A 27,287-nucleotide genomic window follows, 5' to 3' on the forward strand; every position below is an offset into this window, starting at 1 on the left:
AGATAAAGAAATACTCAAACCATCCTGTCTGGTACCAACAATCATCCATGCAATTATCTAATTAGCCAATCATGTGGCAGCAGTGCAGTGCATACAATTACGCAGATACGGGTCAGGAGCTTCAGTTAATGTTCGCATCAACCATCAGAATGGGGAAAAAAATTGATCTCAGTGATTTAGACATGGCATGATTGTTGGTCCCAGATTTTCATGCAAAATAGTCTCTTGAATTTACTCAGAGTCAGTGGTTTATTGCATCTTAGTGCTTATGTGTAAGTTCCACTATCCCCCTCCCATTCCACCTTTCAGTATTTAGCATTTCTTATTGCATATCTGATAAGACCCATGTTTGCGAATAGAGACTAAAGGTTGCTCCAGTTTGCTACACATCACAATGCACTGTACACACATACAGTAACTTACTTGACATGGCACATGCACACATGCAACTCACTAATTAGTACATTATTTGCATATTTAGATATAAAATGCAGGATCAATAATATTGGACCGCAATATACATGCTTATTTGTTAAGCTTGGACATACAATGCCTTGATTGATTTTGTTAATCTCGTTTATTGAATAATCTGTGTTGATTGTGCAACACCCGTGGAGTTGACCGAGGTTAAGCATTACTGTTTAACCGCATGGGCATTTTGATGACCAAAGGTTGTGTGTGATGTGCCAACTGTAACAGGTGCTGGAAATGCATGGCAAGTCTCCAGAGGGTAATATGCCAATATTTGTGCCACTAACACTCAGTTTGCAATGTTTTGGTGATTTTAATTATTTAGGTAGGCCATATTAACAAATGTACATTTATATATTTGGCAGATGCTTTCCCTGCATGGGAATCAAAAACGTGCTAACCTAAAATGTGCTTCATGTGTTAACATGTAATTTAACAGACTTTATTCAAACTAAAATAATTACTGAACATCATTGAATCTAAATTAATATATAAGGTTACAACAACAAAACACATCTTAAGGAAATAAATTTCTTAAGGTAACAATTGCAGAATACCCAGTTTTACTGTACTGAAACAATTAATTATTTTAGCTGTCTTTGCACATAGGGGCTACAAGAGTTAGGCTGCTTTTCATAGCAATGTCTTAAGTGACTAAATGATGGATACAAATGGTATTATGTGTGGAGTTAAAACCAGAAATTTTTACTGTTCAATATACTTCATTAATAAAGCGTGACTTAGAAAACAAACACTCAAGAGCCCCTCAAAGGAGCAGCAATCTGTTATTTACATAGACATTCCTGATAAGATTACCGCTGTGTCTTAGAAGTACGAAAGGCTAACCCGCCCCTTACAACCCCCTCCCCCTCCCCCTACTTGATTAGTGTCCCAGTACAATTTCATTTTAATATCTCAGCTTCCATGGACTGATACCAGCATTTTTGGAAATCACTGCTTGGAGAAAACCCCTCTCATTTTTTATCTTTCTTTCTCTAATCTTCTTTCATTCAACACTTGAATGGAAAAATCTGTGATGCCTGAGGCTTCCGGGCCCCTGGCAAGCAATGAGCAGATCACCGAGGCAACAGCACCTAGATCTAAACTGCTCCATTTTAACTGGGTTCCTCTGGCCTACAGAGAAGAGCTCTACCACGTCCTATGTCTGACTGGGCCTCTGGTGAGTTCCCTCCTGATTAAAACACTCTCTCAACTCACCAAATCCTTACATGCTTAAAGATTGGACTTTAAACTTTAAAGACTTTTGCAGCAGTTCAGCAAAGACTGAATGTTTAGTTTTGACCCATGTCTGTAACTTATGTAATTCACTTGATGTTGATATAATGTTAGTTTGTTTTATCAGCTTGTAGTACACTATGCTTATCTGACTGTCATGTGCAAATGTCACTCCCTTATGGTTAACTAATTCAAGAATTATGCAGAAATTGTGTGATCTTCCTACATTAAATATTTTTATTTTGGTGTAGCTGGTGGGTTGCAAAGAAAAAACACGAAAACAAAAATATCTTTTGGGGTTTTATTCTGACTGCTGTTAAAAAAAAAACAAAATCAGTAGTCGATGGGGTCGTATTGTATTAACAAAATAAAATACAGAAAAAACAAAAAACTGAAATACGGTACTATGAAATACAGAAATTAAATATGGTAGATGACAGTTCTCGTATGTGCCCAAAATGTGGTCAAACTCCACACATGCAATCCATATGCATCCCAAAGAATTCTCAAAAGATGAACAAAACCATGAGCTCTGTTGCACAATGTATGTTCTCAAGTCTCTAATACAAGAGAGAGTGCCGAAAAGCAGGTGTCACGAAACTCTGGTCCTTAACGGGGCTACATCCAGTTTATGACTAGAGTTAAATTACATTTAATTTCTCCACTTGACTACATTGTGAATGCATCTTGGTTAGTCTTTTTTTGCATGGAATCCCTGCTGACATTAATAATAACAATAATAAAAAGAACCCAAATGAAATTCAAATGGTTTCCACTACAAATACCATTATGAACCATCAGTCGATAACTAGAAAAACCACTACCAGTTGTTTTTGCAGTTTGTTTTGGGCCATATTCCATTAGGATTTAATGGTTTTTATGGGTTTCCATTACAGATATGGATTGGTCCCTAATAGTATCCCCTAAACATAACATGTCACAATAGAAGCCTACAAATTACCAATAGAGACACACAGAAACCATTAATGTTTCTGTTAAAACAATACAATTCCCATTATAACCATTAAAACCATTAGAATTTATGTGATCAATCATTCACAAAATATGCATGGAAAACAAATGCTCAAAAACATTTGAAATTTAAAATCAGATGAGATAACCTATGAGGTACTGTATCAGTTGTAAATATAGTCTCTTGACACTGCTGTGACTCCATTCATCTGGCAAACAATGTTTAGATATAATTTTTAGCATGTGTTAATGTGTTTTCTGTGCTGTTTATTTGTGTACAGGACATTCAGTACATTCCCTGTTGATGTGAGTTTTAATGTTTCACAGCTCATCTCCAGGATCCTTAACTTTCTTCTGCCATTTGTCATCACAATATTCTGTGGTCATCTGGGAAATGCTGAACTGGCTGGATATGCCCTGGCCTCTGCGGTAAATCCTGAGACTGATAGAGTTGTTCATATAATAATTACAGCTGTTTTACAACTATCTATGCATGTACTTCATGATTGAAAGGTGAAGTTTGTAATTTTCAGATGTTAAAATATTTATTATCCCAGTTTAATATGCAGAGAACTGTAAGTATGAAACATTAAAGGGAAAGGTCACACAAAAATTCTGTCATCATTCACCTGTATCACTTCTATGCAAAAGGAGATGCTAGGCAGAATGTAAGCCTCAATCACAATTCACTTACATTGTATAATTCTTCCATTAATTGAAAATGAATGACTAACATTCTGCCTGACATCTCCTGTTGTGAGATGTTATCTAGCATTTTCATTTTTGGGTGAACTATCCTTTTAACATCCAGTTGTTAAACATGGAGTCTTATTATATCTGTTTTTTGGACACTATATCCTATCTTAAGAAGCGCTCTAGAACTTGTTGAAAAGGCAGTTACTCTGAAAGAAGGAAGCAGTCAGAGATAAGGACACAAAGCTCAATGGTTGCAGGAGTTGAGCTTTGCAATGCTAAAGCACATTTCTCTCCCTCAGACTATTAACGTGTCCACAACAGCCACCGGATGTGGCCTGGCTCTCGCCTGTGACACACTTGTCTCTCAGGTAGTCTTAATTAATTAACTGAAATAATTTATACACAATTAATGACATTGTGCACATGGTTGAATTATGATGTTTGTTGTCTTACCAACATACTAGCAAAAACATTACTGTTTTCTAGTTTTGTATAATATCCTCAAATTGGATTTTAGACATACAGTGCATCCGGAAAGTATTCACAGCGCTTCACTTTTTCCAAATTTTGTTATGTTACATCCTTATTCCAAAATGGATTAAATTAATTATTTTCCTCAAACTTCTACAAACAATACCTCATAATGACAATGTGAAAGAAGTTTGTTTGAAATCTTTGAAAATGTATTACAAATAAAAACCGAATCACATGTACATAAGTATTCACAGCCTTTGCTCAATACTTTGTTGAAGCACCTTTGGCACCAATTACAGCCTCAAGTATTTTTGTGTATGAAGCTACAAGCTTGGAACACCTATTTTTGGGCAGTTTTTCCCATTCTTCGTTGCAGGACCTCTCAAGCTCCATCAGGTTGGATGGGGAGCGTCGGTGCACAGCCATTTTCAGATCTCTCCAGAGATGTTCAATCGGGTTCAAGTCTGGGCTCTGGCTGGGCCACTCAAGGACATTCACAGAGTTGTCCTGTAGCCACTCCTTTGTTATCTTGGCTGTGTGCTTAGGGTTTTTGTCCTGTTGGAAGATGAACCTTCGCCCCAGTCTGAGGTCCAGAGCGCTCTGGAGCAGGTTTTCATCACGGATGTCTCTGTACATTGCTGCATTCATCTTTCCCTCGATCCTGACTAGTCTCCCAGTTCCTTCTGCTGAAAAACATCCCCACAACATGATGCTCCCACCACCATGCTTCACTGTAGGGATGGTATTGGCCAGGTGATTAGCGGTGCCTGGTTTCCTCCAGACATGACGCTTGCGATTCAGGCCGAAAGATTCCATCTTTGTTTCATCAGACCATAGAATTTTGTTTCTCATGGTCTGAGAGTCCTTCAGGTGCCTTTTGGCAAACTCAAGGTGGGCTGTCATTTGCCTTTTACTGAGGAGTGGCTTCCATCTGGCCACTCTACCATACAGGCCTGATTGCTGGAGTGCTGCAGAGATGGTTGTTCTGGAAGGTTCTCCTCTCTCCACAGAGAAATGCTGGGGCTCTGTCAGAGTGACCATCGGGTTCTTAGTCATCTCCATGACTAAGGCCCTTCTCCCCTGATCACTCAGTTTGGCCAAGCGGCCAGCTCTAGGAAGAGTCCTGGTGGTTCCAAACTTCTTCCATTTACGAATGATGGAGGCCACTGTGCTCATTGGGACCTTCAATGCTGCAGAAACTTTTCTGTACCCTTCCCCAGATCTGTGCCTCAATACAATCCTGTCTCGGAGGTCTACAGACAATTCCTTGGACTTCATGGCTCGGTTTGTGCTTTGACATGCACTGTTAACTGTGGGACCTAATTTAATCCATTTTGGAATAAGGCTGTAACATAACAAAATTATTAGAAGCGCTGTGAATACTTTCCTGATGCACTGTATATAAGCATATAGTTGTGGGATTTCTGTCATGGGCAGCGTGTTAAGTGGAAACTGACAAATCAATTGAACAATTTTTTTTCCCCTAGATTTTTTAAAAATTTCAAACAACATGCTACTAACTGAACAATCCTTTCAAAATAGTAGGCCTCTGTTGTACCATGAGACAGTGATGCATCAGATGGTACTGCACCATTTTCAAGTATACAGTGGCTCCCAAAAAGTATTTGGACATTTCAATCACACTTTTCGGGGTCACGCTATACATACTGAATGATTACCATATTGATAAATTCATGGTATTATAATGAAACTCCACGGTCATGAAAACCATTGTATTACCATGTCCAAAAAAACAAGTTGCAACCATGCACATTTTTGGCAGAGGAAAAAAAGAGAGTAAGGAGAGCAAGAAGGAAACAAATTCCTTTGTGAAAATTGTTCCACAAAAGTATGTGAACAATAAATTGTATTTAAACAGAAGTATAATATTGAATTATTGTTTAAGGTAACAGTTTTTTATACATAGATTTACTCTATTTTACCTACATTTTATCATCCCTGCTAATGGTCTATTTTCCATCAGACATTTGGCAGTAAGAACCTGAAGCGAGTCGGGGAGATTCTCCAGAGAAGTGTACTGATCTTGTTACTCTTCTGCCTGCCATGCTGGGCCATACTCATCAATGCAGAGTCAATACTCCTATCTTTGAGGCAGGAACCAGAGGTGGCCAGGTCAGACTGATACAAGATCACAATTTTGGTTGAAAATCAGGATTAAATTGGCTTTGTGACTACAAAAAACAACTAAACAGTCATTGACTGATTGATTGGAAACATGTTCAGAAATCAATTGGTAGAGTAATTATTACAGATGTAAAATATCTATTTGATGTACATGGGAGACTGTACTTGTAGTCTAAGTGATTTTTATGCCAAATTACTATACTTTCTTTCTTTCTTTTTTCTTTCTTTCTTTCCCATTTAACTGCTAATGCTTTAACCTTGAGGGAAATAAAGTTTCTCAAAGAACAGAGATGGAAAAAGATAGTGGATTTTTTTCTTTTTTTCTGAATAATAAAGGGAAATTAGTTCAGACAATTTCACTTGACAGAGTCAAATTAGTCTTGGTCTTCTTCTGACAAGTTTGTAATTGATAAACATATTAGCAAAAACATGTTTTATAAAAAATTTATAAAACACAGCTGGGTCTTAAATGTTTTGGTTTATTTGATTTTGTGATTTTTTTTAATCAATTACTGACAGCAGCAGGCATATCTTAAACTACTTTCATGAAATGGGATAACTAAGGATTGGCTTTTTAAAAAAACAATACAAAATCTTAAATTAAAATTAAATAGTTAACATATCCTGCAGTATCACACAGTTCTGCAAGACTGTTATTTTGTAAGGCTCCATTATTTTATTGTTATAATTATTATTTTTTTCAGGATTGCACAGCTGTATGTTATGGCTTACCTCCCTGCAGTTCCTGTAAGTGTAACAACATGTCTTAATAAAAACATGCAATGGTTGTGTTTTGATCTCTGTGTTAGCCTTGACTTTTAGAGTACAAGTTCAAATGATTCCTGTTGCTTTCTTAGATTTGTTCCAGTAATTCTTTAGGTCGCTTTTTTCCCCATCGTCAGCATGTTTAATGAATGTGTAATTATGTCTATTTAACATACACTGGCCCCAGTAAGTATTTGGACATTCAAACCACAATTAAAGATCTATTTAATTGCATAAAAGATCAAATATAAACCCAAGTGCTGTCTGCAAACAAGGCCCCAAGGTAATTTTTAGTGGATGTATGAAGTCAGTTCCCATAAAGTTTACACAGGTGTCTTAGCCAAGTAACCAATGGTGTGGTTCATCTATTGGGTCAATTGGGTTGATTTTTTGTTCTCTAATGCAATGACATTCTTATAGTTTTAGGTTGTATTATGTGTCCAACAATTTTTTGGGGACATTGTAGTTAAAGTAGTATTTAGAGAGTATAACTGCAGACATTGGGCTCTTTTACTGTCTCTCCCTCTTTCGTAGGCCATGTTTCTGCACCATCTCCAGGTGTCTTATCTGCAAAACCAGGTACCACCTTCACAGCAACACATTAGACAGATTTTATAAAAGTACTGCAAAGCATGCATAAAAGGAACAGACAATGTGTTTCTCTGTTTTAGGGCATCATCCTTCCTCAGATGTACACTGCGGTTGCTGCCAACATTTTTAATGTAGCCACAAACTACATCCTCCTTCACGTGATGAACATGGGAGTGACGTATGTGTGCTTGGTTGTTCTTCACAGTGGTTGAAATGGATGAGATTTATTGGGGGCGACCAGGGCTGGACTGATAATCTGGCATACCGGCCATTTTCCTGGTGGGCCGACACACTTTGGGGACGATCAGGGGGTGGACTGGCCATCGGAAGAACCATGCGGGCTGGTGGGTCAGCCGCGAATTGGGCCGAATGGGCTGCGATAAGCTAAAACGAGCCGCCGCATTTGGCAGAACGGACCACAAAACTGCGCCGTGATATGCATAAAAGGACAGTGATCCTCCCTATGGAAATTGAAACTACTGTCCCCAGTGGCCAAAATAAGAAGTTTTTTTGAATGTAAGAGAGCATGTGAGCTCCAGTTTCTGGGTGAAATGTCCACAGAGGGGTGACAAAGGCGAGTTTTAAAGCATGTTGTTTTTAGTTGTCAATTATGTAATACAGTGAAGGTAAATTACTGTTTTTATTAATTCTACACCCAAAACCCAAACCCTAAACCTAACCGTCAGTGGAGTAAAAATGTAATCTGAGAGGGAAAATGAAACCTCCAAATGGTGCTCATCATTGATTGTGAACTTGAGTACTTCCTGGTTTCAACACAAAACATGAGCCCAGGTCTGTGACGCTGCTGACACAATGTGCATTCAGTTGAATCACAGGAAAAGGTAAATGTTCTTGAACTGATGCAAAAATGTCTGCTGGGAGATGCCGCTTGTCAGTAACTCAGCAGAATAGGGTTGATGTCAGGGAACTAGAAAATTGAGTATCAACATGTCAACTTCCCGTGCAATCATGTTGGTCTGAGTTGGAACTACATCCAGCTCTAAATTCACTCCCTGGACTCCGTCCCCCCACCCATTTCCAACCCTAGTTCTTCATTACAATATATATTTATCTTCTGTGTCTTGTTTCAAAGGCTGCATGCTAGGTAGGATGAGTCCTTTGAAGGCTGCAGTATACAGAGCATCCTCCTTTAAACAAGCCTAATTTAAACGATATGGCCTTCGTAGAACAAACGGAACATAACATAGTTGCTATGACAGCACGCCACTCTTTTACAAGCGTGAGTGCATCGAGTGAGATGGGAACAAAGTCCCCTTAGAAGGGAATTTATGAGGTACATTTTAAGAGAGTTATAATGATGTAGAGAGAAAAGAAAATAGATTTTACAGGTGTACTTTTAGTCTAATACTTTATTTGAATTATATATTCATATAATTATACATATTATATATTCTGCACCCATCTATTGAGATACTTCAACTTGGGAATTAACATTCCTTGCGTTTGAACATCATATTTAAGGGCAAATTGGTGTTTTTTTTTTTTTTTTAAGACATTTGAAGCAGTTGAAGCAAAGAATTGTGAGCTGTGAGTGCCCACGAAGGATACACCTCATGCATCCTCCAAATTTTCATTTGAAGCGTCCTACTCGCTTTTATGAAACGAGACAGCTTCAATGATGTATGCAGCTGAAAAATGTGACCTACGGATGACGCAGCCTTCCAAATGAGACACAGCCATAGAGACACAAATAATCTCAAGTAGCAGGCATCTCTATCACTATCTAATGTCTCTGTGTATTTTAATATGGCTAAATAGCAATGTCAATGCATGTACTGTATATCAACAAATAAAGGGTCCTTAGGATAAGCAGGTAAGTGTTGTTTCTACAGGGGCTCTGCTGCAGCTAACAGCATCTCACAGATCACCATCTGCCTCCTGCTGTTTGGCTACATTCGCTGGAAAAAGCTACATGTGAAGACATGGGATGGTAAAGAATTATATATATTTTTAAACGGTGTGTATTTTTTTATGTTAATATAGTTGCTCCAGTTTAATTTGCTGAAAGAGTTAGTCATTCGTAGGTTGATTTCCCAGAACACTGTAAATACGGTGGATGTGTGATGCTGTTAAACATTACTCTGATTGTTTGACCATCCCGACCATCCCAAGAAGATTGGGGTGCGATTATCTGTCCAACCAATGGCAAACGAAGGGAGTGTTCGGGAAACCTGTTTGAAAACAATAATTATTTTATTTGGTGACACAGAAATTACACTTCACCTTTACATTATGCATAATTTATTAATTACACCCTAACATCCACCTTACTTCTTACGTATACATTTTGGCATTTAAACCTGTAGAATAAGTAATTATGAATCTGTTTACTTAATAAGGGCTTTTCAGATATACTCAAAATGTAGGTTTGGTCAGTTTTTGTTATTATTGTGGGGATATTTTGCATAGAATAGACATACAAATGTGCACAGGCACAAACACATTGATTTTGCAAGGCGAATTTTGACTGCATTTTGGAAACATACAGGGAAGAATAATGACCGTATAATAACAAGTTCTGCCTTAAAGATTACATGCTGCAGATATGGATTACATACCCACAGTTTGGATTGTTCCATCAATCAATAATGACAAGAGATAGTGGAAGCACTGTTTGGAAATGGTTTGCAGAATTAATGTGTTTGTCTTTGTCGTCCCCTGCAGGCTGGTCTATTGCATCACTGCAGGAGTGGGGCTCCTACATGAAACTGGCGATTCCCAGCACGCTCATGCTGTGTTTTGAATGGTGGATCTATGAGATTGGAGGTTTCCTTGCAGGTGTGTGTGGATTTGTGTACGTGTTTGTGTTTTAGGTGTTATGAATACCTAAACGAATCAAACTGAAGTGCCTCTACAATCATGTTAAAACTTTAAATCCTTTACAGTCAATGTTTTGATAATCATGATTTGCAAGATTCCAGAGGTGGCAGTACATGATTGTTTTATGGCTTACATTTCTTATGTTGCCTCTGTTTCAGTTGTGCAATGCCACACTCAGCGAAATAAACACTCATTTTACTCACAATTAATTAAACTCTCCCTGTGCTAATTGGCAGGCATGCTGGGAGAGGTGGACCTTGCTGCCCAACACGTGCTGCTAGAGATGGGGGCCATTACTTATATGGTAAGACAGTGTTATTTAATATTCTGTTTACATTACTTGGAGACTTATTGACTGACTAATTGACTTTGCTTAAATACGTTCCTCTGTTACTATCATTGTCAGCAGAGTTTGTCAGATATTAGTTAAATGAATATTCTAGGTTCAATGCAAGTTAAGATGAATTACCGATTACCACAAAACTTAATTTAATCTCGTCCCTCAAAGCAAAAATCAGGTTACAGAGAGGCACTTACAATGGGGCCAATTTTTTGAGGGTTTGAAAGCAGAAATGTGAAGCTTAGAATTTCTTCTGTTAAACTCATGTATTATTTTAGCTATAAAAATGTTTAAATTGTCATTTTTACAGTCATTTTGTAGTTTGTTGGCATTACATCATCATGCAACGATGTTTTAAAATTGGCTATACTGTAACTTTACACAGAAAATTTTAGTAAATTATTTTATCACACTAAAATCATGTTTACTGCATATCGTTTGTCTTGTGGCTATACTTTTTAAAAAGTATTTTAACATTTAAAAATTGGTCCCATTTACTTCCATTGTAAGAGCTTCACTGTTACCTCGATTTTCACTTTTTTAAAGAAAAGGAGGGACGAGTCAAAATACATTTTTGTAGTAATTTTGTGTTCTACAAATGCTGTCAATTGAGTCCATTTTTTATTGAACCTGGAATATTACTAAAGAAATTATTATAAATTAGCATGCTTTAAACAGTATAAGCTGGTAGGTAGCACTACTGGGTGCAATTTTGGACACTATGCTGCAGTCAGCACAGCAACAGCTAATTGGATAAAGCAATGTGTTTGATGTTCAAAATTAATTGGTCTTCAACCTAGGCTAAAGCACCACTCTAATATAATGGCAACCCCCAAAACTACAACAAAACAGAAATTCTTCTAAATATCCATATAACAAAATATTAAACACTAATATTGTAAGTCTCCCCTTTATATTCATCTTGCACAAAGACACATAATATAACACTTAACTTTAACATTTGCTTCCCTGTCTTATGAAAAGCATGCTTTGAACTAGATATGATCCAATTTGAATGAACTAAAAAACATTTATATTGTCCCAACAAAAATGGATTAAGTAAAGCTGACAAGACACCTTTATTAGATTAATGAACTCAGTTACAGTCATTTAAGTTCCCTTGGTTAGTGTGGTTACATAATGGTTTTGCGTAGTATGAACTATGAGAATAAATCTAGAAAGGAATTTGTTCATTTAAGGCACTAGTGTAAACGTTTGCATTTCTCTGTAAAAATACTGTATGTTTAGTTCCCATTGGGTGTGCATGCAGCTGCATGTGTGCGTGTGGGCAATGCGCTGGGGGCAGGAGACACAAACAGGGCCTTGATCACCAGCAAAATGACTCTTATGATATCAGGTTCGTCAAATAGTAAAATATTGCATTATGAACATTTTATCTCCAAGTCTCCGTGCTACATAGAAGGAAATACTACTTTAACCTTTACTGCATTGCAGGAGTTTTGGCTGTTTTACAGGGAATCGTGCTGGGCTCTACTAAGTCTGTGGTGGGTTACATCTTCACCTCTGATGAGTATGTTGTTTTCTTTATCACTTGTATAAGCAAAGCAGTAAAATTGAAACCAGTGTAACTCAAAATCAAAGACTTATTAGTCCAAAGTGCAAAAACACAGCAGTACTTGTTGATAATGAATTGTGGTTTCTACAAGTTCATCATTGAAATTGAATTTTTGATTGAAATAAATAATATAAAAATGAAAAAATATAGAGAATAAGTTTTAAATAGGTTGTAACTTGTATAAAAAAGCTGAAAATATAATTATGGAAGACCAAAAGGATGTAAAGAATAATGTTTAGAGGTTTGTGAGTGAAGTTTTTCTTTTATTGTTTTGCAGTTCTCACTTCTTGATTTAATCTAACAGGAGCATAGTGGAGATTGTCTCCGAAAATCTCACCCTCTACGTCTTCCTGCAGTTTTTTGATGCCCTTGTGGTAAGTTTTTAAGGATATGTCCTCATTCTAGTCTCTGTACTGTTGATAATCAGTTGTAACCTACTTATTACCTCACATGAAGGCAATACAAATGTGTTAGAGATATTGACTTTATGACCAAGATGAAGAGAATTAATTGTGGCATTCTTTGTTTCTATCTTTGATATGTCATGTGATTTTTTTCTTTCATCTTAATGACCTACATGTGTTCCGTTATAATGTCGCAAACAGACATTATCAGTTAAAATGCTGTTACTAGGTGTATCTTCCTTATGGCGTCATAAAACCTGGCTCAGTTGAGTCATGATTAGAAATAATTTATTGATTACAAATATGTAACTCAATGCAGTATTCTTTATGGTGGCTGACTCTATTGTATCTCTATAACTTTATGACGTCACAGTAGACTGATTATGTTTCTGTGTTGTGTTTTAGTGTGTGTGTTCAGGGATTCTTCTGGGTGCTGGGAAGCAGAAGATAGCAGCCTTGTCCAACTTGATCTGTTATTACTGCATTGGGTTACCAGTAGGAATATCACTGATGTTTATTGCTGAGCTCAGGATACTTGGTAGATCCCTTCCCTCCCATTATTCACATTCAAACAGGGTGTTTACATAGAAGTATTTGAAGCACACAGAAATAAATGGCCAGTTTAATTTTAAGGGTCAGAGATAGGGTGGAAATTTATCATGAAAAACTAAAATTATGACAAATTATGTTTTCGGCACATAAAACTAAGATTATAATTGGACATCAGGGTGAAAAAAATAAATGAAATAAATATGACCCCTTTAATCATTTAATAAACAAAGCATCAATGCTTTATTTGTACAGACAAAATGAATGCCAGGCAAATCAATATATCTTAAATCCCCTTTAAATGTGGGGCATGATAATTTTACCATGTAGTTGCTTTTATTTCCATATTCATGCTCTTAAAAAATTGAAAAGTGATATAATGGAAATATTTTTTTATAAATAGTAGATTCAGATTTCAGGGCTATTAGCATGTTAGTGGATGCTTCTTGTGATCTTTTCTAAAACTGAGACACTGTTTTCATTTCCCACTTAATTTAGGTCTGTGGCTTGGCCTCTTGATTTGTGTCATCATTCAGACCTGTTTCTTCACCACTCTCATTTTCAAGCTCGATTGGAAGAAAGTGACAGAGCAGGTAGGGCTTCATAAATCATCTTAATATGATTTTACTACATACTGTAGATGACATTGTGGAACAAAGGGTATTTAGATTATTTGCTAATGTGTTGACCACGGCATTCATCAGGCCCAGAAGCGTGCAGGCAAAAATGCAAAGGTGTTGTGTGTGCTACAGAAGACATCAATCGGACAGTCAGTCCTTGATACTTTGGTTTCTGAAGGACAGGAGAACACCGAGCAAACACCTGATGCTGGAGCTTCTGCAAGTATTCCTGAACCTTGGGATGATATCACTGGCAACAAAGTAATTAAAAGCAAATTCCATTAGTTACAGTAGCCCAGGGATTTTCAGTCTGGGGTCTGTTGACCATGCATCCATGGAAAATTTAAGAGAGAGAAAAAAAGATTTGTACAAAATTACATTTTAGGACTGTCAAAGTGAATGCTTTAACATAAAAGTTAATTAAATATGTTTACAAAGTAAATGTTTTTGCAGATAAATACTTTAACACATTGTATTAATTTTAAGTCATTTAATTATTATTTGTAAAAATAATTACTATTCAAACTTAGTAGTATTTTTTGTAGTCCAATGCCAAATAAAAGCCAAATATTTAGTTTTTGGAAACAGCCTGATATATATATATATATATATATATATATATATATATATATATATATATATATATATATATATATATATCAGGCTGTTTCCAAAAACAAAATATATATATATATATATATATATATATATATATATATATATATATATATATATATATATATATATATTAAAAAAATTAAATAGATTGGACATGATAAAACTAATCTTTATGTGACCCGCACAAGAAGAGACGGTCACAATGTAAAAGAAAACTGCTTTTATTAAAGAGCAGGCAAAAGTACAAATGGGCAAATCCAGAGAAGAGTAGTAATGGGAGCGATAGGTCGAAGCCGGGGGAATCAGGATATGGCAAAGGGGCGAATCTACAGAAGAGTGGTCGAGGAAAGCGTAAGGTCGAAGCCGGGGAAATCAGAATCAGTATAACAGGTTAGTAGAATAAGACAAGCTAGTTGAATAGACAGGGGAGCTAGGGGAACACTAGAGCTGGCAAAGCGAAGGGGTAAACTAAACAATAACCAACAAAAGTGAAACGAAAGGGTTGTGATATATATAGGGGAAAAAACGCGCGGTGCAGGTGACACGAATAACCTAGTGATTGGGACGAGTGCGGGTGAAACTAATACTCTGGTGACTGGGAGCGAGCATGAGAGCCCGAGGGGGGTGATTGGGAGCGAGTGTGTGAGCTCGAGGAAGCGGAGCGAACTAGAGGAGCGGGGTTCGTTACAGTACTCCCCCCTCTGCTACGGACGGCGCCGGACGGCCGCGCTCGGTTGCGAGGAGCGCGACCTCTGGGAAGCGGTGCGGGACGATCAGGATGCTGGCGATGGTAGTCTAGCTTGAGAGCTTGATCCAGGACATCTCTCGACCGTACCCACGACTGTTCCTCAGGTCCGTAGGGGAGATAGGTGTGCCAGCTGCCTTGGGTCTGGGCGCAGTAGGCTCGCAGTTACCTGCCAATCTCCTGGTTGAGACGCTCGGTCTGGCCATTGGTCTGGGGGTGGTATCCCGAGGAGAAGTTGAGTTGGATACCCAGTCTGTCACTGAAGGCCCGCCAGAAGCGAGACGTGAACTGGGTACCCCGATCCGAAGTGATCTCCTCGGGAATACCGGAGTTTCGGAAGATGTGGGTGATCATGTGGTCGGCCAGTTGTGTCGCGTTGGGTAACATGGGTAGGGGAATCAGGCGGCACATTTTGGAGAAACGGTCTATTACAACAAGGATCTCGGTCCGGCCGTCGGAGGGGGGCGAGTCGGTAATAAAGTCCATGGCGATGTGGGACCATGGTCGGTCAGGGATAGGTAACGGTTGGAGGAGTCCTGCGGGAAGGTGACAAGGTGTTTTGGACTGGGCACAGGCCGGACACGAGAGGACATAGTCGTGGACGTCGTCCTTGAGTGAGGGCCACCAATATCTCCTAGCGAGTAGCTCGGTAGAACGGGTAATCCCCGGGTGGCCAGAACAAAGGGAAGTATGAACCCATTGCATCAGCTGAGGGCGAATAATGGTGGGGACATACATCTTGTTGGGGGGGTTTGAGGAGGTGCGGGCTCGTCGCCTTGAGCCTGCAGGATGGCCTCCGTCAGTTCCCACCGAACGGGTGCGACGACGCACGACATGGGGAGAATTGTCTCCGACTCAGGAGATTCCGAACCATGGTTGAAAAGGCGAGAGAGTGCGTCCGCCTTGAGGTTCTGGGAGCCCGGACGAAAAGTAACAGAAAAGTTAAACCGGGTGAAGAACATCGCCCACCTGGCCTGTCGAGGGTTCAACCTCTTGGCTGCGCGGAGGTACTCTAGGTTCTTGTGGTCGGTGAAAACGACAAAGGGGAACCTAGAGCCCTCCAGCCAATGGCGCCATTCCTCTAGGGCCAGCTTGATGGCCAGCAGCCCTCTATTCCCGACGTCGTAGTTCTGTTCGGGGGAGGACAGCTTATGGGAGTAGAACGCACATGGGTATAGTTTAGCGGGTGTCCCGTGTGGTTGGGAGAGTACAGCTCCCACCCCTACCTCTGAGGCATCTACCTCTACCACGAACGGGAGAGTGGGGTCGGGCTGCCGAAGGACTGGGGAGGTCGTGAAGGCCTCCTTTAGGGCCTGGAAGGCCTGCTGGGTGGGTGCGTTCCAGGTGAGGAACTTCGGGTTGCCTTGTGTGAGAGACGTGAGGGGTGCGGCGATCTTGCCGAAGTCACTAATGAAATGCCGGTAATAATTGGCGAAACCCAGGAACCGTTGGAGCTCCTTGAGCATACTAGGCTCGGGCCAGGATAGGACTGCGGCGACTTTGTCGGTCTCCATCTCCATTGTTCCCACAGACAGGACGTAGCCCAAGAAGGAGACGGAGGGGCAGTGAAAGGCACACTTCTCTGCCTTCACGAACAGGTCGTGCTCTCGCAGTCTCTGTAACACCTTTGAGACGTGGATGGTGTGTTCAGAGAGTGTGGTGGTGTAAATTAAAAGGTCGTCTATGTAGACGACGAGGAAGAGGTCCAGCATGTCTCGGAAGACGTCGTTCATAAACGACTGGAACACTGAAGGGGAGTTGGCGAGGCTGTACGGCATCACCAAATACTCGTAGTGCCCCCTGGTGGTGATGAACGCAGTCTTCCATTCATCCCCCTTGCGGATGCGTACAAGGTTGTACGCACTCCTGAGGTCGAGCTTGGTGAAGATCTTCACCTTACTGACCTGCTCGAGGGACGGTTGGATGAGAGGTAGGGGGTAGGCTAACTTCACCATGGCCTTATTTAGGGCCCGGTAATCGATGCAGGGGCGAAGCCCGCCGTCCTTTTTGCCCACGAAAAAGAAGCCGGACGCCACTGGGGAGGTGGACGGCCGGATGATGCCTAGACTGAGTGCCTCGTCAATGTAGTCCTCCATGGCCTTGGTTTCGGGTAATGTTAAGGGGTACACTCGGCTCTTGGGGAGTGGGGACCCCGGAAGGAGATCGATGGCGCAGTCCACGCTACGATGGGGGGGAAGACTAACCTGGGTCTTCTCGAACACATCAGCGTAGGAAGAGTACTCAGGAGGGATGGCGACAGGGGATCTCACTTCGGGGCTCTCTACGGAGGTGGAGGACACCGGAAGGGAAATACAGTGTGATAAACAGTGGTTGGTCCAGCGCAACAGCTCCCCCATGCGCCAGGAAATGTGGGGGTCATGAAGCGCTAACCAGGGGTGGCCTAAAACCACAGGGTCTCTGGGTGAGTGCACTATAAAAAACTGGATGAGCTCCGTGTGAAACAAGCCCACTTGGAGGGACAATGGCATGGTCCGGAAGGAAATGAGACCCGATCCCAGAGGTGCCCCATCTAGAGAGTTAACTCTGAGAGGTGGCACGACCGGACTGAGTGGGATGGATAGTTTCTGGACCAAGCCATCGTCTAAAAAATTTCCCGCTGCCCCGGAATCCACTAGGGCTGGGGTAGAAAAAGAGACATTGTTAAAACTCAACATTACTGGGAGGCAGACTTGTTTCTGGGTAACGTTGAGAAAGACAGATGTTCTCACCTGACTTTTGGAGAGGGAACGCCGGGGACCGGCTGGGCATGAGTCAATTCGGTGACCCGGGGGGCCACAGTATAGGCAGAGGCTCTGTGTCAACCGTCTAGCTCGTTCTGCCTGGGTTAGTGGAGCGCGACCAAGTTGCATGGGCTCGGATGTGGAAGAGCGCTCGGGAGTAACGAGTTTGGGTGGGTTGAGACCCGTAGAAGGCTCGTGGACGACAGAGGGGCTCCGACAAGCATGGTCCCGAAGCAGGTTATCCACAGTGATGGAGAGCTGAATATAGTCCTCCAGTGACAGCGATTCTCCTCGGCATGCCAATTCCATTTGGAGCCGGTCATTCAAACCCAGGCGGTAGACCGTCAACAAAGCGGGGTCGCTCCACCCGCTACCCGCGGCAAGAGTGCGGAAATCTAGTGCGTAGGCAGCGGCTGTGCGTGACGCCTGTTTTAAAAACACGAGGTGGCTGCCTACATCTCTGCCAGCTGCCGGGTGATTAAAAACCACGGCAATCTGGTGACAAAACTGATCATACGACATTAAAAGGGGGCTGTCGGCAGTCCATAATGCAGTGGCCCATTGCCGTGCCTTGCCCGGGAGATAACAAAATGTACTCTCTCACTGTCAGTGCGCAAAAGGGGGTGGTATGTCATATAAACAGTGCATTGCATTAAAAACCCCTGACAAGCTTCCGACGAACCGTCAAACCGCTCGGGGGGTTGAAAGCTCGCGGCGCTGGGAAATGCGGTGGGAACATCAACGGGCACAGGGACAGACACAGGAGAAACTGGTAAAAACTGATCGGAAATAGTACGTACCGTATGCAGTATTTCTTGTATTTGCTGTCCCTGAGCCGTGAGTGCCTGGTCGTGTTTCCCAACCGTAGATCCTTGGGCAGAAAGCGCCGTGCAAATCCGCTCTAGCGAGCTGCGGAAATCCTCTGTGGCTTCCATTGTGACTGTCTTCTGTATGGTTGGTTATTCTGTGACCCGCACAAGAAGAGACGGTCACAATGTACAAGAAAACTGCTTTTATTAAAGAGCAGGTAAAAGTACAAAAGGGCAAATCCAGAGAAGAGTAGTAATGGGGAGCGATAGGTCGAAGCCGGGGAATCAGGATATGGCATAGGGGCGAATCTACAGAAGAGTGGTCGAGGAAAGCGTAAGGTCGAAGCCGGGGAAATCAGAATCAGTATAACAGGTTAGTAGAATAAGACAAGCTAGTTGAATAGACAGGGGAGCAAGGGGAACACTAGAGCTGGAAAAGCGAAGGGGTAAACTAAACAATAACCAACAAAAGTGAAACGAAAGGGTTGTGATATATATAGGGGAAAAAACGAGCGGTGCAGGTAACACGAATAACCTAGTGATTGGGACGAGTGCGGGTGAAACTAATACTCTGGTGATTGGGAGCGAGCGTGAGAGCTCGAGGAAGCGGAGCGAACTAGAGGAGCGGGGTTCGTTACATTTTACTACTAATGATTAACTAACAACTAAATATGTAACTTATAATAATAATTGAAAATGTTAACAAAGTAAATATTTTCCAGATAAAATAACAAAGTATTTTCTAAACTAAAATATATTTTAGTCCAATGCCAAATAAAAAAGTAATCTAGATTTTTTTTAAATATAAATTTATTAGCATTTTTTGAAACCACATGTTTTCTTTATAAAATACCAGTTTTACCGTTAAAGGGTTGTATTTTATAAAGAAGACAATATTTAAAAAAATAATATATATATATATATATATATATATATATATATATATATATATATATATATATATATATATATATCAGGGCTGTTGATTTATCGCGTTAATTCAGAGCAATTCATAAATAATAATAATACAAATTCTGAAAATAACTAGCCATTGTCTAAACAGCTGGATTTTTACTAACTACCCCCTGGAAAAATAGATTGTACTTCAAGCTTGAATTGCTTCATAGGAATGATAGGAATATTCCTTATGCTCCAATTGTATACATTCTTTTAACAAGTTATATTTAAATATATATTTAATCTCACTGAACCAACGAGTTAAATTGACAGCCCTAGTTGTTTGACAGAAAAATACATAGCCTTCTTTTTTAATTTCTTTTAAGGAATTATGTCCCTTTAATCATTGTATAGAGGTAAGTAAAAGTTTATTTATATAGCACCTTTCACAGGTATAATGCCACAAAGTGCTTCACAACTAAAACATTTATATCATAAAATAAACACAATAAAAGCATATACAGTGCATGATCATATCAACCCACAAGCAGCTAATTAAAAGCCTGAACAAATAAATGAGTCTTTAGTTTGCATTTGAAGGCATCAACAGAGTCAAGAGAGCGCATAGACGGTGGGAGGTCATTCCACAACCTAGAGGCAACAGCCTGAAAAGATCGGTCACAGCTAGTACGAGGTCCTTAACATAAAAAATTTAGAAAACTCCTGTGCTGTCTAGACATGTACCGATACACAAATTTCACGATATGATACAGAAGCCTCTGATCTGATACAATACAATTCAAAAACAAAACAAATTTAAATTTAAAAACTTAATAAAGGATTCGACATAAATGGATTTAAAATCTTAAATGACACAACAGCGTCTGACATTGGCAACAAAAAGCAGAGCTCTATAATAAAGTAACTGAAACAGCACTGTTTTTATTTTGATTGATTGTTAAAAGAAAAACTGTTACAAACTCACAATTTTAATGTTTTTCTTGGGAAAAATGTGTTTGTTTACTTTCAAGTCATTTGAATTTGAATTGCACTTTTCACAGTGCACATCGTTTCAAAGCAGCTTTATAGAAATGATGCCTTAAAGTCTTAAAGCCCACAGTGAGCAAGCTAAAGGTGACTGTGGCACGGAAAATCTTTTCAATGTTTGTTAGTTAGTGGAGAGAAAAAAAACCTTGACGTAAACAATATTGTTTTACACCTCTAATGCTATCACATCAGTTGTAGGGTCAACTTGTACTTGAATATTGTGCATTTTTATGATGTTTGTCACTATGTTCAAAATGTTTATAAAATACATGTGTGATCTTCTGTTCCTTTAGGCCCAGCTAACAAGTAATGGCTCTGATGTGGCCGGCTATGTCCAAGTGAGTTCCCAAGAGCAGGGAAAAGCTGAAAGTGGAGAAGCTCAACCTAAAGCCTGGCTCTCTATGGGCCAGCTTGTGCTGAGAAGGGGCCTCATTCTTTTGGCTGGCATCCTGATCCTGATAGCTGGAGTTGCTGTTCACATAGCCTGTCCTCTTCCACAGCCTTTCATTCCATTTCAGAGCAACCAGACAATGGAATGGAGGAATTTCTCCATCCATGAAACCTTCCTGAATTCTACAGCAAGCTAATTCCTTCTTTAAGGAATAGTTCAGCAATAAAATACAAATTCTGCCATTATTTACTCACCTTCATGTCATCCCAATGTGATTATGACTTCATTTCTTCGGTGGAACACAAAAGGAAATGTTTGAAGTATATCCTGGCCACTCTCAAAAACGCATCATAAAAGTGGTCAATATGTTTCATCCCATGCACTATTTTCCAATTCTGAAGCCAGATGCATCTATTTATGCAAGGAACAGTGTCATTATTCTCTGAAAATCTTAACATCTGAATGATTTGTTTGCAAATCATACTGATTTGGTTCTTAAATTCAACTTGCTACTAACTAAATATACTGGTCACACTGGTTAACAGCTCTATGGAGGGCAAAATTATCAGTGAATAAAGACTTAAATGTATGTCTGTTCCACACAAAAAAGCTATCATAAGCAATACAGGTTTGGAATGACATGAGGTTGAGAAATTGACAGAATAGTCCATTTTGGATTAACTATTCCTTTATATATATAAAACAATGTTTTTATATAAAAGTTTAAAATGATATAGGCTATTATAGAACATATTAAACATACTATTGAAATGCTTCCACAACTGTAGTTTTGCCAAATTATAATGACAGTCATAACATTTTTCTTCATTTACTTTCCGTATGATACATGCAGACAGTTTTGTGTAAACATGTATATTGTTCTATTGTACCTTTCTACTATCAAATCATACTGGATGGATATCTGATTTGTATTTCAAAACTGTCATTCTTCAATTGTAATTAATTCACTAAATACACACTAATGCATTTTTTTCTCTCCTTAATATGATCATAAAGTGCACGGTAGAGTTCACTTTGGCAAATCAGTTATTTACTATGTAAATCATTCACTATAACACAAGTCCATTTAAAATGTATGGAGGTCGGTTTCCGCCACAGTTGAATAAAAAATGGGATTCCTTTAGTCAGAATAATTAGATATCAAGTCATAATTATGAGATAGTATCTCAAATAAATGAAAAACTTTCTCATAATATTGACTAAGAATAATAATAATGACTTTGAATGTCAAAATAATGACCTAATATCTCATAATTATGACTTAGTGTCTCATAATAATGAGAAAATATCTCATAATAATGATGTGAATTCCTCCTCTCTCTCTCTCTCTCTCTCTCTCTCTGTTTGTATTTGTCTTTGTGCTTTGTTGTCACCTCCATGTGTCTGTTCTTTTTGACAGGTGCCATGTGCTGACCATGTTCTGCTAGCCAATTGGCTAATTCATTTTTCATCATGGCTGCTCATTGTGATTGGCACCTGTTCCTCATTCCCCACTGATCTCCTTCCCCTATTTATTCCCCTCTATATGCTTTCTTGTGCCAGATTGTTTTTGTGTTATTGCCATTCAGTCCAGACTTTATTTCTAGTCGTTTTTGGTCTCAGTTTGTCTGTTTAGCCTGCCCGGTTTCAACTCCTGCCTGCGATCAGACTTCGACTCTCTGCCTTGCGCTAGAAACTTTTTGGACTGTTTATACCCTGGTTCTGACCTCTGCTTGTCTCACGGTTCTCTCTTTACCTCAGCCCATTTGGATTTTTCTCTGCCTTGCCCTTTGGATTGTTGCTGATCTCTCTACTGGGGTGATATCTCCTCCGTTTGGTATTATAGCTTGTTTTTGTTGTTGTTATTTTTCAAATAAAGAACTGTCTTTATCACAGCTCTTAAGTCCTTGGAGTATTTCCTGACGCATAATGAACATTTCTCATTATGACATGCCAAGTCATTATTATGATACACTATCTCATAATAATAACTTTCTCGTAATAATCTAATAAATAATATAAAGGAAGTGGCTGCTTCCAAAACTTAACTTGCGTCTGTGACAATTCTTCCAGAATCCCATTATCTCCACCTTTATATTTTATAGTATATAAATCTTTTTTATCTCAAAAGTCTGTTTATTTGCATTATTCATATTATACAGGGGAGAAAAAACTCAAGCCCTGTCCCGTGCTCGAGGGCATGCATGTTCTAGACAGCACAGCCAATCTGTTTACCTCAATACACTCCAACTTAACCTGGGAACTTGTGAAATGAGTTGGGACAGAGAACAGAAAAACACTTTTTCTATACTTTCTGGTACAAACTTGATTTAAAAAAATGGAACACTGTTTGGATCAACCATATGATTTAGATAATCTAAGATTAAGATAACTATTATAGCAAGACACAAGTGTCAAGATCATTAGAGTGTTATTCAGGAATTGCACTTGTTGCACTGTTTGTTTAGTGCTGTAAATGTGTGTTTGATTTATTAAAAAGAACCATTTAGTATAAATTGTTTTTTGTTTTAGTTTTGAATTAACCACTCTTATGAGCTGGACACATGTTGTGGCGCCTGTGAAGAAACATGAATGCCACAAGTTTAACCTGTTTTGTGTTGGCTATTTTTGAGCAAAGATATTATCCACTAGAGAGGTACTATCATCTGCCAATGTTTAATTAGCTCCCTTTGACAGAATGGCTGTATTTTATTTATGTGTGTCTTAGTGCCTTCTGTTAAACAATGTGCATGTCATTACCATAAATGTATGGCCTGAGACTGCTTAGCTGATTCGACAAACTACAGTGGGAGAGACAGACTGGAATATATGAAATATAGATGACACTATAACTCTATATTTGTGTTTAAGTCTTTATTATGAGATAATCAAGTATTGTTATGAGATACTAAATAATTATGAGATAGTAAGTCATTATTTTGAGATAAGTCATTAATATGAAATATAAAGTTCATTATAATGAGATTTGTCATTATGTCAGAGTTCTACCTTTAGTTTTGGTTTTTTTCCCCTTTGTGGCAGAGCCCTGACATGTACGTTTTCCATGTCTGTTTTATGTCATGTGTCAGGATTCAGCCACTTCGGTTGGTTTGGTTTATTTACTCTGTGGCTGAGGCCAGACATTTATGTTTTGTCTTGTGTTATGTGAATGCACCTGGTTTAGTATTTTCTCATTTCTTTGTGCATTTGTGTCTTGTCTTCAGTGATAACCCCTCCCTCTCATTTGCCTTGTTCGATTATTAGTTTATTATTTTCACCTGCCTTCCTTATTTCCCTCCTGATTTCTCTCCCTTTATTATCTCCGTTTGTGCTCTGTCTGGTGCCAGTTTGTTCTATGTTGCTTGTTTTTATGTCCCCTTTTAGGTCTCTGTTGGTCACGTTCCTGTCCAGTCAGATTTTTATATATTTTTTATAAATAAAATCCCTAATCGCTACTCTGCATTTGAGTCTTGCCTTTTCCTCAACCAAAACCTGACAGAACGAACTGGCCATTTTTGGACTCAGCAGATCTCTCACCCCTCGGTGGTCAATTAAAGAGTGTTCAGCCCAGCTCACCATCCCCAGCTCCATCACAGGGCATCGATCCCGGAAGTGTCCCGGATCCCCGCAACTCCAGCAGGCTGGCTCAAGCGCCGTGCCCGTGCCTGCGTCAGCAGACACTTCCCGACCTGAGGGGGAGAGCGGCGGGGCACTGTAGATTCTGGGGGAGATGCAAACCCCCGTGCGTGGGGAACTGGCCTCGGTGGCGGGGCTCCTCGCCTCCGTGTGGAAGGAACAGGCTCTGGAGAGAGAGCAGAGTGAGAGGGGAGGGGGAAGAGAATGGGGAACACACGGGGGGGGGGGGGGAGAGTAGGAGGGCTCTTCTGTCCTTGGGTACACGGCCATATGTTCCTCCACCAGTCGGACAGCTTCCTCTAGCGACACCGGGCGGTGACACTGGACCCTATAACGTTGCGAACCCCCGGCAGCAGCCATTTCCGGCATGCGTCTCGGAGCCGTTGGGGGAAAGCAAACGAGCAGCCTGTCCTCTCCAGTTTCATGGATCGAAAGAGCTGGCAGTACTGCGGCCAACCAAATGCAGGATGGACTTCTTCAGGTCTTCATAAGCCTGGAGGTTAGCCGCCGGCAGTTGTTGAGCAATAAGCTGGGCTTCCCTGGACCGCAACGGGAGGAGCCTGGCCACCAACTGGTCACGTGGCCAGCCCCAGATCTCAGTGGCGTGCTCGAAAAGATCGAGGAAGGTTTCTGGGTCGTCTTCCATCTTTAAGAGTGTGGGTGGGGGCAGGGGGCTATGGTTGTCCGGGGTCACGGCTGGAGCTATCTCCTGGCTGTGGAGGCTCCGGATCGCATGCCGGTCCTCTGCTTGAGCTCGTAGGATCTCGAAGAACCGGCAGTCTTGGTCTTGGCAAAGCTCAAGCAGGGATTGTTGGTGGGCCTGGTGTAGGCCGGGGAGGGACTTCTTCACGAACATAAACACATCAGCTTCCATAAGCACTGTAGGCTCCCTTGTACCAGACTCTCTCTGCCTCTCTGCTGGTGGAGGTTTTATATGCCTTGTCTACTACCGAGGTAAACCGGACGACATTGAACCTGTGTGGGCGCCTGGCAAACTGAATCACGTAGCCGAGTCGGATCGTCTTGCCCAGCCAGCATGATGGGTTGGAGAGTGCTTACCACTTTCCGATGCTGCGATCGAGACCTCATCCTCCTCCTGAGCCCCAAATGAGACAATAAGCTTACCCTGGGGCGAGCCGCCTGACTCATCCATGAACTTGACCAGCAGAATGGGAGGTCCCTGGGGATTCACCCAGTGGAAATGCTCCCATTGGAGTCCCCAAATCGCCCCCAGCGCTAACTGTCACAGCCTTGTGCACGTAGGCAGCAGGACCAGGGCTGAAAGCGGCTGGAGTTGCTTCTCTCTGAAGAAAGAAAGCTGCGACCGCAACATTGCCATGGTCATGTTCCGAGAACATGAACCATTCACAAACGCTGTCTCAGCGTGCCTGCGACCCAAACACTGGATTTATGATTTATAGGTATGTGTTTGAAAAAATATTTGTTTTATTCTGTAAAATACTGACAACATTTCTCCCAAATTCCAAATAAACATATCACCTATTAGAGCATTTATTTGGAGAAAATGACAACTAGTCCTTCACAAAGATGAATCTTCTTGATTCCAACCTTGCTGAAGCATCCCAGATCATCACTGATCCTTTACCTGGTCATCTAATCGTTAGATGGAGACCTCGAGAGGCCTACAAGCCACAGTGTCTTGCACTCACTGTGAAATTTGTTGGAGGATCTGTGATGATCTGGGAGTGCTTCAGCAAGGCTGGAATCGGGCAGATTTAAGGACGCATGAATCAAGCCATGTACAAGGTTCTCCTGGAAGAAAACTTGCTTTCTTCTGCTCTGGTAATGTTCCCCAACTCTGAGAATTGATTCTTCGAGCAGGACAATGGTCCATGCCACACAGCCAGGTCAATAGAGGTGCGGATGGAGGACCACCGGATCAAGACCCTGTCATGGCCAGCCCAATCTCCAGACATGAACCCCATTGAAAACCTCTGGAATGTGGGACACTTGAGTTTGAGTGTGAGATAATGTGTGTGTGTGCTAGGGATGGGCTATGCCACTTATTTTCTTTTCAATCTGATACCAAGTACCTTTAGGCAAAAATCACAGATATCGATACCAATACCTGTAATAAATTTCATTTTTACGAATTCTTTGGATACAATTTTCTTTATTATTACACACACACACACACACACACACATATATGTATAAATGGGCCTAAACAGAAAATTGTTAGGCTGCTTTGTTTTGTTATAAGTATAAGCCCCATATAAACCTTGTAATTAACCATTGATATTATTATATGGTTACTATTACTAAAACAAGTTACCATATGTATACTACAGTAATGCTGTAGTAAAACCATGATTAATTGTATCAAAACCTTGGTTACTGCCAAAAAGAAGAAAAAAAAAAAAACATGATTACTAAAGTCATGGTTACTAGTCATACAATATTATGACTAGAAATCCATGGTAAGTTTTCATTACATAATTTATTAACAAGGATTAAAAATCATTATCAATGTTTTAACAACTCTGAATTTAAATAAACCTGTAAAAATTGTCAAACAATCCCATTATAACACATCATTTCACTTATTGTGAATAACTCCAGATGCTGTTTTCCTGTCATTACCTCAAGAAAGCACTGCTCCCTCTTTGAACGAGTGCCATGACTGAAAGGGTGAGTGCTGTCTGACTGATAGTGTATTTTAGCATTTCTTCACATCAAGACGAGAGGAAGAAAAAATTGAT

At 40.3% G+C, this 27,287-nt stretch overlaps 1 protein-coding gene across 1 annotated transcript; it reads left to right on the top strand.

The window, feature by feature from the left end:
- Positions 1-1,338: 1,338 nt before the first annotated feature.
- LOC127625170 (multidrug and toxin extrusion protein 1-like) lies at positions 1,339-24,485 on the top strand. The gene is made up of 17 exons (XM_052100271.1): positions 1,339-1,651; positions 3,007-3,108; positions 3,675-3,743; positions 5,834-5,982; positions 6,699-6,741; positions 7,294-7,338; positions 7,431-7,528; positions 9,204-9,301; positions 10,036-10,149; positions 10,428-10,495; positions 11,780-11,888; positions 11,987-12,062; positions 12,412-12,481; positions 12,917-13,049; positions 13,559-13,653; positions 13,765-13,941; positions 20,831-24,485. The coding sequence occupies exons 1-17, from the start codon at positions 1,493-1,495 to the stop codon at positions 21,122-21,124; spliced, it is 1,899 nt and encodes a 632-aa protein (XP_051956231.1). The 5' UTR covers positions 1,339-1,492; the 3' UTR covers positions 21,125-24,485.
- The last annotated feature ends 2,802 nt before the right edge of the window (positions 24,486-27,287 follow it).

The sequence above is a fragment of the Xyrauchen texanus genome, chromosome 31 (assembly GCF_025860055.1).
Source record: "Xyrauchen texanus isolate HMW12.3.18 chromosome 31, RBS_HiC_50CHRs, whole genome shotgun sequence".
Classification (NCBI taxonomy): domain Eukaryota; kingdom Metazoa; phylum Chordata; class Actinopteri; order Cypriniformes; family Catostomidae; genus Xyrauchen; species Xyrauchen texanus.

Excerpts from the sequence above, each read along its gene's own strand:
- LOC127625170 (XM_052100271.1), top strand. The coding sequence starts at position 1,493 with ATGGAAAAATCTGTGATGCCTGAGGCTTCCGGGCCCCTGGCAAGCAAT. Across the intron at positions 3,744-5,833 it reads GTGACACACTTGTCTCTCAG|ACATTTGGCAGTAAGAACCT; the intron begins GTAGTCTTAATT and ends ATTTTCCATCAG. Across the intron at positions 7,529-9,203 it reads GTGATGAACATGGGAGTGAC|GGGCTCTGCTGCAGCTAACA; the intron begins GTATGTGTGCTT and ends TTGTTTCTACAG.